At 49.4% G+C, this 13,155-nt stretch overlaps 1 protein-coding gene across 1 annotated transcript; it reads right to left on the minus strand.

Annotated features, from left to right (window-relative positions):
- Positions 1-3,738: 3,738 nt before the first annotated feature.
- Positions 3,739-4,653, minus strand: LOC311428176 (olfactory receptor 14C36-like; the record flags this gene model as incomplete). The annotated part of the gene is made up of 1 exon (XM_084539719.1): positions 3,739-4,653. The coding sequence occupies one exon, from the start codon at positions 4,651-4,653 to the stop codon at positions 3,739-3,741; it is 915 nt and encodes a 304-aa protein (XP_084395845.1).
- Positions 4,654-13,155: the final 8,502 nt, after the last annotated feature.

The following is a 13,155-nucleotide window of genomic DNA, read 5'->3' on the forward strand; positions in this document are numbered from 1 at the left end:
CTACCCAAGTACGTGTAACCCAGAACAAGTCTTACAAGGAGCAGCTGAGGGAGCTTGGATTGTTCAGCCTGGAGAAAAGGAGGCTCAGGGGTGACCTTTTTGCTCTCTACAGCTACCTCAAAGGAGGCTGTAGCGAGGTGGGGGTTGGTCTGTTCTCTCACGTGCCCAGTGACCAGATGAGGGGGAATGGCCTAAAGTCGTGCCAGGGGAGGTTTAGGTTGGATATTAGGAAAAACTTCTTTTCTGAGAGGGTTGTTAGGCATTGGAATGGGCTGCCCAGGGAAGTGGTGGAGTCACCATCCCTGGAAGTCTTTAAAAGGTGTTTAGATGTAGTGCTTAGTGATATGGTTTAGCAGAGGACTGCTTAGTGTTAGGTCAGAGGTTGGACTAGATGATCTTGGAGGTCTCTCCCAACCTAGATGATTCTGTGATTCTGTGATCGTCTAGTCAAACCTTCTTCTATGGACAGGGACAATTTCCATTAGATTAGGTTGCCCAAAGTCACCTGCCAACTGGCCTTGAACTAGGGCTCACCTATCTGTGTTAGAGTTTAAGCAACGGTTTGTTGGGAGGATTTGGTGTTCTGCATCGGTTGTCAGGTCTGTGGCTGGGGTATGGACAAGCTTCATGGTTTATGGTTTTCTTTAGGTCTGCCAAGGAGTCGTCTAGGGTTAAAGAAAGTGTTTTAATGCTAGTGTTAAGGGAAGGGATTAGGATGAGCAAGAGAGTAAAGGTAAGGAAAGGGGCTATGGGCTGAGTTCTGCTTGAAGGGATACTCTGAGGTCAGGTATTACTGCAGGGGATTTCTGTCAAGGTGTTGGAGCAACATTCAGGTTTTGCGATTAGGGTTACTGGTCAAAACAGGGTAAGGGTTTTACATGACTGTTTTAAGCCAGTTTTAAAGCACCATCAATATTGCATGAAACCTCTTACCTCTACAAAATCGTTAATTTCTGCTTCCCAAGCTCCTCTTCCCTCCCCTAAATCTCACTTCCCTCTTGGCCAGGCTTCTCCTGTCATCCTCATATTGGTTTTCTTATTGGGATCAGCTTTCTGATGGCTTTCATGATCTCAGAGTATCTGTCTCACTCTGTTGGCTACTCTGTTCCTGAGACAGAAGTGGTGTTGTAGTCGGTAGGGAAAAGGGCACAAAGTTCTGTAGGAGCATCCTGCACGTTCCCATCCACTCCACACCTCCGCAAAAGTGTACATCTTATGAAGAAGCCTTGGTTCCAGAATGACTCCTATGGATCCAGGGTAACATTTTGCAGGCCTTCGTGCAGGATTTACCTCCTCTCAGGCATCTTGGAGGCAGTAGCCACCCCTAAGGAGAAAACTAAAAACACCTATGAGGTATGAGTTTAGTCAAAATTTGAGATCTCTGACATGACAACCAGAGGTGCTGCTCTGCAGAGCGAGGGGGCTGTGGTGCCCGGGGCATGGGGGCACTCTGCAGGGCCGTGCTGGGCAGGCTGGGAGGCAGACCCAGCTCATGGGGTCACTGCCATTGCCCCAGGGCTGCAAGGAGTCACTCGCCAGGCTCCTTTGCTGGGGCTGCTGCGTGCCCTGGGGCTGCAGAGCTCTCCTCTGCCTGCTCACAGCAGATTGAGCACTTGAGCTCTGGTCAGCCCACCTCAGACAGGCTTTTGGTCCATGGACTCCATTCACTGCTGTCTCCTGGGCTCACGCTGGCCTGACAGAGGAGGCCAGAGAGTGATTTTTTGCAGGCCTGGGTTAATGGCAGTGATATTTCCTTGTTTCTCACGGCCTTCTCACATGTCTTTCTCATAACCCTTCCCACTGCCCAGCACTGCCTCCCAGGTGGGAATAAGTCAACCTTCAGAAGGGCCTTTGGGCTTCCTTCATCATCCTGGTGCTTATTAGGATCTTCCTGACTCCCCACAGAGCTCAGAAGGAGCCTTCTTGTCCAGTGTGTGGTCCTGCACTGGTTCTGTCTGGGACAGAGTTACCTTTTCCTGTAGAAGCCCACACAGTGCTGTGCTCTGCTTGAGTAGCTAGAACAGCAGTGGTATCATGGTAGTGTTTTGTCTACTGCTGAGCAATGCTTTCACAGCATCAGGGATCCCTCTAGTCCCCCCTCCCCAAAGAGCCAGCAGGCTGTGGGTGTGCAAGAGACAGGGAAGGGATATCACTAGGGCAGCTGACCTAAACCAGCCACAGAGATATTCCATATCATATGATGTCACAGTCAGCAATAGAAGGTGGAAAATGGAAGGAGAGGGGAAAGCTGAGCTCCCATTATGAAAATGTCTGTCCTCCTAAAAATCAGCTATATCTATTGAGGCCCTGTTTCAAGGAAGTTGTCAAGCATCACTGTCATAAATAGCTTTTGCTATTTTTTTTTTTTTAATAGTTTCTTTGGTAGTTCACAGGAGATAGGAATACACTGCAGCTGAGACCTATGAATTTCTGCTTGTTTCTTTATTGTCTATAGCTACACAGAAAGCCTGGCTTTAGATACACATGAGATGATTAGGAAAAGTAAAGAGATAAATGAACAGGTAGGAGGCTAACAATGACATTAATTAAATCCACTCCACAACTTGAAGAACATATTTATCAAGAAAAATAACACCAAATTACTTTCCTAACTGTTTCTGAAATAAACTCAGAATGTAAAGGCACACTATTGTTTCTTAAGAAATATGTATTCAAACAATTTCCTCAGTGCATCCTTGAGCTCCTGGTTCCTCATGCTGTAAATGAGGGGGTTCACTGCTGGAGATAACATGGAGTACAGAAGTGACACCAGCAGATCCAGGGATGGGGAAGAGATTGAGTTGGGCTTCAGGTAGGCAAACATGATAGTGCTGACAAACAGGGAGACCACGGCCAGGTGAGAGAGGCACATGGAAAAGGCTTTGTGCCGGCCCTGCTCAGAGGGCATCCTCAGCACAGCCCTGAAGATCTGCACATAGGACAGCACAATGAAAACAAAGCAAGAAACACCTAAACAAAAGCTAAATGCAATAAACCCAACTTCCCTGAGGTAGTAGTCTGAGCAGGAGAGCTTGAGGATGTGGGGGATTTCACAGAAGAACTGCTCCACAGCATTGCCTTGGCAGAGGGGCAGGGAAAATGTAGTGGCTGTGTGCAGGACAGCATTGAGAAAGCCACTGCCCCAGGCAGCTGCTGCCATCTGGGCACAAGCTCTGCTGCCCACGAGGCTCCCGTAATGCAGGGGCTTGCAGATGGCAACGTAGCGGTCGTAGGCCAAGACGGTGAGAAGGGAATACTCTGCTCCAACCAAGAAGAAAAAAAAGAAGACCTGTGCAGCACATCCTTGATAAGAGATGGCCCTGGTGGCCTAGAGGGCAGCCAGGTAGGCCCCAAATACTGGTGCTCCCTGGCCGTGCTGCTGGGATTGGACTCTCTTCCTCTGCACCCTTGCACACAGGCACTGCCCCTGCAGAACTAGGCCAGGTCTCAGAGAAAGCACGTCAGACCAGGCAGTGCAGGCTCCTTCCCGAAATTCACAGACAGACGGGCTCTTTGTGTATAGTCACTGAGCTAGACATGAAAATACATATTGAAGTTGAATTGGGATGACCAATATCATTTTAGTGGGTAACATTAACTGAACTAAAACTAAGGAAATCTATTAATAAAATGCACACAAACACACAAACACAAAGGAACAGAATATGGGCTGTTCCAAAAAGTGACATTATGACTCATCTGCAGAAGCAGACTGAGCACTTATTCTCCTGAAACACATTAAGTTATCAATCTCCACAAGGCTTCCTTGAGCTCCTGGTTCCTCATACTGTAGATGAGAGGATTCAATACTGGAGGCACCACTGAGTATAGAAATGCTACCACCAAGTCCAGGGATGGGGAAGAGATTGATTTAGGCTTCAGGTAGGCAAATATGGAAGTGCTGATAGTCAGAAAGACAACTGCCAGGTGAGGGAGGCACATGGAAAAGGCTTTGTGCCTGCCCTGCTCAAAGGGAATCCTCAGCACTGCCCTGAAGATCTGCATGTAGGACAGCACAATGAAAACAAAACAACCAAAGGCTGAAGAAAAACTAAACACAAGTGCCCCAACTTCTCTGAGGTAGTAGTCTGAGCAGGAAAGCTTGAGGATCTGGGGGATTTCACAGAAGAACTGGTCCAAAGTACTGCCGTGGCAGAGGGGCAGGGAAAATGTAGTGGCCGTGTGCAGGACAGCATTGAGAAAGCCACTGCCCCAGGCAGCTGCTGCCATCTGGGCACAAGCTCTGCTGCCCAGGAGGCTCCCGTAGTGCAGGGGCTTGCAGATGGCAACATAGCGGTCGTAGGCCATGACAGTGAGGAGGCAATACTCAGCTACTACAAAGAAAGCAAAGAGAAAGAGTTGGGCAGCACAGCCTTGATAGGAGATGGCCCTGGTGTCCCAGAGGGCATTGGCCATGGCTTTGGGCAGAGTGGTGGAGATGCAGCCCAGGTCAAGGAGGGCGAGGTTGAGGAGGAAGAAGTACATGGGGGTGTGGAGGCGGTGGTGGCAGGCTACGGCGCTGAGGATGAGGCCGTTGCCCAGGAGGGCAGCCAGGTAGATGCCCAGGAAGAGTGCAAAGTGCAGGAGCTGCAGCTCGCGCGTGTCTGCGAATGCCAGCAGCAGGAACTCAGTGACTGAGCTTCTGTTGGGCATCTGTTATTTCTGTGAAGTGGTCCTGCACAAAGAGAAAGAATAGTAATAAAGTACAGCAGACTTATCAGAGGAAAATTCAATTTTCTCATTTAAAACCATCAAAAAGATTTTCTCTTGCAGGCAGTTATTTTGAAGTTCCCTTTAATGACTTCCAGCTGATACTGAGTCTGTCTGGGAGAAGAGTGCTTTTCTGTGGGCAATGGAAGAATCAGTCATGCACTACAGCTCAAGGTAGCAACATGGTAGGAACATGGTGCAGTCTCACATTCACTTCAGTTCATATCAGATTTCCCCAGTTTTGCTCAAAGTTCATCACAGAGCAGACACGTGGAGATTTATGTATTTATTTGTTTTTTTGTTATTTGATTTGTACTCTTTGTTCAGCTGCTCCACCACATCTGAGGAGTCCTTCTAAGGCATAAATCCTGGGCATTCAGCTGCACTCCAAGTGAAACCTTGTAGATCTCCAGAGTCACAGATACTGCATTTTAGAGCAGAGTGCCCTTCAGAGAGGAGAGCCAGTCAATCTATCGGTTCTGGTCTCAGCTGCCCTGTGTTGGCCGGTCTTTGAGCTACAGTGCAATTCTGCTTCTATGTCCCTAGAGTCATAGAATCATAGAATATCCTGACTTGGAAGTGTTCCACAAGGATCATCAGATCCCACCCCTGAATTTGTACATGACCACCCAAAAATCAGTCTATATGCCTGAGTGGGTTGCCCAGATGTTTGACCTCTGACAGCCTCAGTGCTGTGACCACTTCCCTGTGGTGCCTGTTCCAGTGCCTACAGAACCTGGACACTGCTGAGTTTTTCTAAAACAGAAATCCTGGGCATTCCCCCTGCACTTGAAGGGAAACTTTGTGTCTGCTCAGAGAAAAAGAGACTGTCCCTATAGCACAGAGTGTCCTTTAGTAAGGACAGACAATCTGTCCATCGGTGCTGGTCTCACCCTCCCTGTGAGAGCTGCAGGAAAATTTTACTCAGTTGTTCATCTGAAAAGAATCTGAACACTGCTGAGAGCAGAGGAATCCAGGCTCAAAATGCCCAACTCCAGAACACTCACCTTGTCCCCGTACTCCCCTTCCCCCAAGCACACCGAGGGCTCACTCCACGGGCATGTGAAAGTCCCATCCCCAGTCAGCCTGGGAACAAGACCAGCAGCGGCACGGCCAGCTGGAGAAGCCAGGAGGAATGCCAGCGTGCTGCTGCCAGGGGAGGCAAGGCCAGGGAGGGACAGACGGACACTCAGCAGACCCTCCTGTGCTGCAGAGGAGGCAGCTCATGCTCACTGCAGGTGATCTGTGCTCATCTCAAGCCAGCAAAGATCTCTCAAAGACAGGGCACTGGGCATCAGAGGGTTTTCAGCTCCTTAAGATCAGCTAGGATAAAACCTGAGGACCACAAGGATGATGATGGTGCAGTCTGTGGGTGGAGGTGTGGGACAGGACTTTACGAAGTTCATTGATGAACTATTGATCCCTCATTGCAATGCTCTAGGAGTCTCAGTCTGCAGTACAAACCTGACCACCTATTACCATGAAACCAGCTTCCGCTCTACCACAGGTATCTGCAAGCACAGGCTACAATAAAAGTCGTGCCTTTCAGGTAGCCCCTGCCTTGGTCTTCCTCTTGAAAAATCCAATTTTAAATGCCATTCTCGAAAGCATATTATACTCCTCGCTGGAGAACAAGGAAGACCCATCCTGACAGATGCTATCAGCCATCAGATGTGCCAGCTATAGAAGACTCCTCTGGCAACCCCACCTGCATTGCCCTACTGACAGAGCCTCACGGTGTCAAGAGCCTGCAGATGTGTCCTGCCACACGCTGCCCTCTGTTGTTGCGCTCCTCAGTGCCTCCAAGCCCTCTCTCCTTCTCTCCTCTCTGTGTGCCAGCTGCAGTCAGAGCCCCCAGCCCTGCTGCACTGTGCAGAGGAGCTGCTCCTGGGCACAGCTGTCTCTCTGCAGCACTTGCCAGGAGCTCCCCTTGGGCCCAGGAGCCCGGCCCAGCTCAGCAGCACAGCACCCGACCATGGCATCGTTTGCTCTGTGCCCTTGGGTTCCCTCGAGGTGTCCCCAAGGCCTCAGGGCTGACAGCTCCCCAAGGCACCAGGGTCTCTGCTGGGGTGTGCTGATTGAAGCACACTGAACGCATCACCAACTACTCCTTGCTGAATTTGGGAGAGACTGATTTTAGAAGCGTAATTTATTCTATTAAAGTTTGATTGTCAAACATGAGTAAAACAATACCCTTCCTTAACCCGTATTCCCCCCACACTGCATGGCAGGATACCTCAGCCATGACTACCAGGGATCATTTCACCCCTCTGAACGTGTTCTAACAAAAGAGGGGGGACCAGAATGCTCTAAAAGGGTTTCCATGAAGGGAATGGGACTCTAAGACACCATTTGTTGAGTTTTCCCAGCAATCAACATTGAAGATCCTCTACCCATAGACAACTCTCGTCTTCCTCTTTCTCATGACCAGCACGGTGACTGGGATGTGGAACACCCTCATCACTGTGCTGGTGCCTGCGTCCAAGCACCTACTGATGCTTGTGGCCTTCTTCCTGAGGGAGAGTTGTCCTCCTTGCACAGCTCCAGCAGCCTGCCCCAGATGCAGGCCAGCTTCCTGGCTGGGGACAGCACCCCCTTTGCTCAGAGGTGGCAGCACTCTCAGCTGCACCTTCTGCATGACTGCAGTGCTTCCTGCTGGGGGCCAGGTCTTATGGTCAGCCCTGGGCTGTATGCCACCCCTGTTCTCTGCAAGGCTCGAGAAGTGGAAGGTCTGACTCCAGAAGGCAGCTGTACCTGAACCAGGGGAATTTCTCTCATGTACAGGAATTCTTTCTCCTCCTCCCAGCTCCAGCTCTGTGGCCCCAGTGTCGTAGACACCTCTTGCGTGGTTTTGCCCCATTGCTGGAGCTCTCCTGCAGTGCCAAGGTGATATTCATGGTCTTTGATTTCATAATCTACATTTTGGATCCAAGCTACCTCTTCCCTTCCATAAAGTTTTTATGTGCGTGCATCCTGTGTTGGTAGACTCAAGCCCTTATCCACTTGCTCTTCTGTCCTCATGGGTGTCACTGTTTCCTATGACACCATGATATCTCCATGTGAAGTTCAGAACAGTGCATAACATAAGCTACTAATACAATCAGCAAGTCAAAAATAAATAATTAAATAATAAATCAGTATCTTATTTCCTTCAAGCATTTGGTACGGCATCTTATTTATTTATTTATTTATTTATTTATTTATTTATTTATTGTGACTGTACAGCAATCATAACATTAGTCCACACAGGAACAGGACATACTCTTAGGCATGAACAAAATTTCTCTTTTATTGAGAAGAACTTTTGGTCTTCCTCCTCAGAGATTTTAACCAAGCCCTTTCCCAAATCATCATCATCCTCCCTGTCCGTCCTCAGGTTGCTTAGAGGTGGTGTGGGAAGGGCGAGAGAGGTACTGGTGGAGATGCAGATGTCATCATAAGACCTCTCTCAAAGACCTTGGAAAAGCCAGATATAGGAGAGACGTTGCTCAGGATTTGGAAAAGGCAGAGGTAAAAGGCATCTTCTACAAGAAGGGTAAACAGAAAGCTGATTAAGCGTAACTAAGGATTAAAATGCCATTCTTAAATCTAGCCTTCAAATCAAATCTAAGTTAAAAGCCTCAAAACTTGTCATTATCCTAAAACTTGAGCAGGCACCTTCAGCAGAACACCAATCCATCCCTCGATGTCCTTGCCATTCCCTTAACCCTGGAGGGTGACCTCTAATTCCTAAACATTAACCTGATCATCTAACCCCCAAAGCCCTCCACCATGCACACAGCACATCTCAGCTTCAAACCCACTCCTATCCCTATCTTCAGCTTCTTGTCCCCTTGGGGCAGGGCAGGGACTGTGAGGTCCTGCAGCAGTCCCATGGCATTGGAAGAGGCATGTGAGGTGACAGGTATGTGATCAGATCCGAGGCCACAAGGAGGAGCTGGCTGGGAAGGCTGGAATGGGATCAGGTGTGCCTCAGGATGTGCTGGGCCTGCAGGAGGCAATGGCTGTGAAGGAGTTCTCATTTCTACCCTTTTTAAAAATGGGAGTGATGTTTTCTTTTTTCCAGTCAGCAGGGAGTTCACCTGACTGCCAGAACTCTTCAAACATGATGGAGAGAGGCTTGACAACTACATCAGTCAGTTCCCTCAGGACCCTGGGTGGCATGACATCAGGCCCCATAGACTTGCACGTGTTTAGTCCTTCAGGTGGACTCAAACCTGCTCTTCACTTGCAGCAGGTGGGACTTGGCCCCTCAGCCTCCATCTCTGGCTTCAGAGAAATGAAAAACTTGGGAAGCCTGACTGGCAGGGAAGACTGAGGCAAAGACGCTGTTGAGTACCTCAGCCTTCTCCATGTCTGTCATTACCAGTTCACCCTTCTCATCCATCAGAAGGGGGTACACTCTCCTTGGCCTCTCATATCTGAGCAATGTATCTATGGAATCTCTTCCTGTTATTCTTTGCATCCCTTGCCAAGCTCAGTTCCATTCATGCATTGCTTTCCTTTTCCCATCCCTCCACATCCAAAAGAGAACCATGCATGAGGGCTTGGGAAAAGTAACCCTGAATCGACAGAAGCCATTTGGGAAAAAAAAACATGTAGGTCGGAAGCATGACTTTGTGTAGGTGCAGAGCTGATGGGCACATTGTGCAGGATGCTCCTAAAGATCTTTGTGTCCTTTTCCCTCCTGACTACAATGCCACTTCCTTCTCAGGAATGAAGGAGCCAACAGAGGTGAGACAGATACACTGAGATGGTAAATGTCATCAGAAAGCTGATCTCAAGAAGATATGGGGAGGTCAGAAACGCCTGGACAAGAGGCATATGAGATTATGGGGTGGTAAGAGGAGCATGGCCAGCAGAAATTAATGATTTCATAGAGGTAAAAGCATTCCTGCAATGCCGATATTGCAGTAACAGTGACATAAAAAAGTCACATATGGCCCTTACCTAACTGGAAACAGTAATTTTAATCCCTGAACCTAAATGCTACTACAACACTCTGAAAGAATCAATTTTCTCTCTTGATAACCGTAATCCCTTCCCTTAACACTAACATGAAAATGCTCTATTTAACCCTAGACTCCTTGGCAGATGTAAAACACCCGTAAACCACAGAGCTTCTCCATACCATAACCACAGACCTGACAGCACAAGCAGAACACCAAACACTCCCACTAAAATTTTGCTTAATGTCTAACCCAGAAAGTGAAAAAGAAATACCGAGGGGGCTAGAGATAGTTCAGCTCTACCTCAGGATCTCATGGCCAACAGGAGCAATGTGACTGTGGAAGGGACTGTGAGGCCACTTCTGTCTCTGCACTTGATAGGGCAGCAGCAGGAACGTGTCACAGAAAGGGACTGGGAGGTCACTTCTTTCTGGAGGTGGCAGGTCAGCCTTGACTTCTCCCTGGGAGCTGCACTTTTGGGCTGACATCTGGCAGTGGCCCTGCTAGGCCAGCAGAAGGCACCTGCTTGGCATGCTGACTGGGGGATCCCCTCTGCCTCCAGACCCAGGAGGACCCAGGCAGAAAGAAGGCCAAAACATGGGTTGTCCTGTCCCTTCTTCTTGAGTCCATGAGTGGGCAGCAGCAGCAGGCACAAGGCTTGGCTGTGTCTAGACAAGAAGCTGCAAGGCCAGCAGCAGGTCAATGGCTTGGGAGCTGCTGCTGAGGTGACTTGTGTCTGGTTGGCTGAGAGGCTGCAAGGAACATATTGGGCTGGGATGCGTACTTCAGGAGAGGTTTCCACCCTGATGGAGCTTTCTTTGGTAGTAGGAAAGAGCAGTAGAGAAAAAACTGCCACAAAGTGTGCATTGGAACGATGGCACTGGCCATGAAGAGGAAGAAATATCCAAGGGAACAGCAGGTCTTGCTGCTAGTAACAGAGGCAAAAAAGGCATTAAGTGTCTCAGCCTTTACCTCATCCCTTGTCACCAGGTTTTCCCCCCAAAATCCAATAAAGCATTATGATTCTCCCTAATCCTCCTTCATTTAAAGTATTTATTTAAATTTTTATCTTTTATTTGTTTGTTTGTTTCTTTTGTCTTTTACAGTAATAGATGGATTGAGCTCCAGCTGGGCTTTGGCCCTTCTAATTTTCACCTGCACAGCCCCAGAACATTCAGGACACAGCTCCAGAGAAACTGACAGCATGCATGAGAAGGAAGTACAGAAGAGGTGGAACATGGCAGCCTTCCATCCCCTACTCTCCTGTGATTCTATGCTGCAATTCCATTTAGCTGGTTACTCCTGAATTATCCAAATTTCTGTGCAACTCTTGCTGCTGCTGCTGTCTGGTCAGAGATAACACAATCACAGGAAGGTTGAACTGTCTGTCTGCAGCCATGAATGGCTGACAGAATGAAGCATCAGTAACATGGAACATTGAGAAATTGAAGGATTTTGCCTATAGAAATCTCTTGTTGTTTACAAGGAGATGAGCCTTGTCCTTCATCAAAAGAGGAATAACCCCAGGCGTCATGGCAGACTGGGATGCTGCTGAGTGAGCAGTGCACAGGAGGAGGAGGGCCTGGGCACCACGAGAGATGCCATACAGCAGTGGTGCCTGCTCACCAGGAACCAGGTCAGCTTCCTACAGAGCTGCCTTATGAGGAGCATGGCCACCAAGAAGATCTGAGTTATCACGCTCAGCTCAGATCTGCTGTGACACCACACGGACAAGGGTCTGCAGCCAGCAGTGAATGATGTGCAGGTATGGGAGTCCTGTTAAGACCCAGGTTTAGACAGGATAGAGGGCTGTGGAAAGGCTGAAAGTCCCAACAGGACCCAGGTCTTTGTGTCCATGTCGTGGTTTAACCCAGCCGGCAGCTAAACACCACGCAGCCGTTCGCTCACCCTCCCCCCTCCCTCTCTGGAATGGGGGAGAGAAATGGAAAGTGAAGCCCGTGAGTTGAGATAAAGACAGTTTAATAAGACAGGATAATAATAATAATAATAATAATAATAATAATAATAATAATACAATGATGATAATAGTACTACTACTAATAATATGTACAAACAAGTGATGCACAATGCAATTGCTCACCACCCGCTGACCGATGCCCAGCCTAACCCCGAGCAGTCCGGCCCCCCTCCCCCAGCTAGCCACCCCTATATATTGTTTAGCATGACGTCAGATGGTATGGAATACCCCTTTGGCTAATTTGGGTCAGCTGTCCTGGGTCTGTCCCCTCCCAGCTCTTACTGCACCCCCAGCCTGCCTGTTGGCAGGACAGAGCAAAAGGCTGAGATGTCCTTGGCTTGGTATAAGCACTGCTCTGCAACAATTAAAACATCGGGGTGTTATCAGCACTCTTCTCATCTTAAGCCAAAACACAGCATTCCGCCAGCTACCAGGAAGAAAATTAATTCTGTTCTAACTGAAACCAGGACAGTCCATGGGTATGGCTGTCGTCTCTGCCACTGATGCCCATGAAGAGACAGCTGATCATTAAAGCACCAGGGCCTCATTGCCTCCTCACCCCCAACCATGAAGCAAGCAGGGGTCGTACCATTCTCCTGCACTTGGCAATGCACATCCCCATCTCCTACTGCCCCACAAAGAGCCCTGAGCAACCTCTCAAGGGAAAGGATCTCCCTTCCCAGAGGACAGGGGTCAAGGTCTGGCCCTTGTGCTTGGTGACACACATCCAATTTGTCCACACATCTGCGTCACCTTCACATTGCCTTTGTCTCCTTGTCCTCACTGCCTCCAGGGTTCTGCTCTAATGAGCTCCAAGGGAGGCTGTGTCAATGCTGGCCCTCAGAGGGACACTGCAGGAAACTTGCCTCTGACTTGCACTTCTGGAGAGATGTCTTCAATTGTCTCTGAGTGCCTGAGGTTTGTGGGCTCATCAGCAAAGCCCCCAGAGGGGTGATTGCAGTGCCTTGGGCTGGTGCTGTGCTGCTGAGCTGGGCCGGGCTCGTGGGACAGAGAGAGCTCGTGGCAAGAGGGCTGTGGTGCAGAGAGACAGCTGTGGCCAGGAGCAGATCCTCTGCACAGTGCAGCAGGGCTGGGGGCACTGCCTGCAGAGACAGAGTGCTTAAAGACAGGCAGAAGTGGCAGGATGCACAGAGCTCACTTGGGGGAGAACACTTCCCAGCCCTGCACCCGGTAAGTGTCTGGCTGGAGGGCAATGCAGCTCCAATTCCTGGAGGAAGGAGATGCTGGGGTGCAGGCAGTGCTGCCCAGGGCTGTGGTGCAGAGCAGGGTCCCTGCTGTGCCCCAGGGGCTGTGTGCCAGGGCAGGGCCTCTTCTGTTTGCCACACTCAGCACTCAGCCTGCCCGGGGAGCCCAGGGGCTTGGGCAGAGGAAGGGCAGGGCAGGGGCTGCCTGCAAAGAGAAGGAACTTACTGCACTATCTACCTGCACTTTCATAGTGTGATCATGGGTCAGGCTCTTTGTTAACGGGATGGTTGGATTTGCATGGGTGACTGAGCT

Source organism: Aythya ferina (genome assembly GCF_964211825.1).
Source record: "Aythya ferina genome assembly, contig: HAP1_SCAFFOLD_29, whole genome shotgun sequence".
Classification (NCBI taxonomy): domain Eukaryota; kingdom Metazoa; phylum Chordata; class Aves; order Anseriformes; family Anatidae; genus Aythya; species Aythya ferina.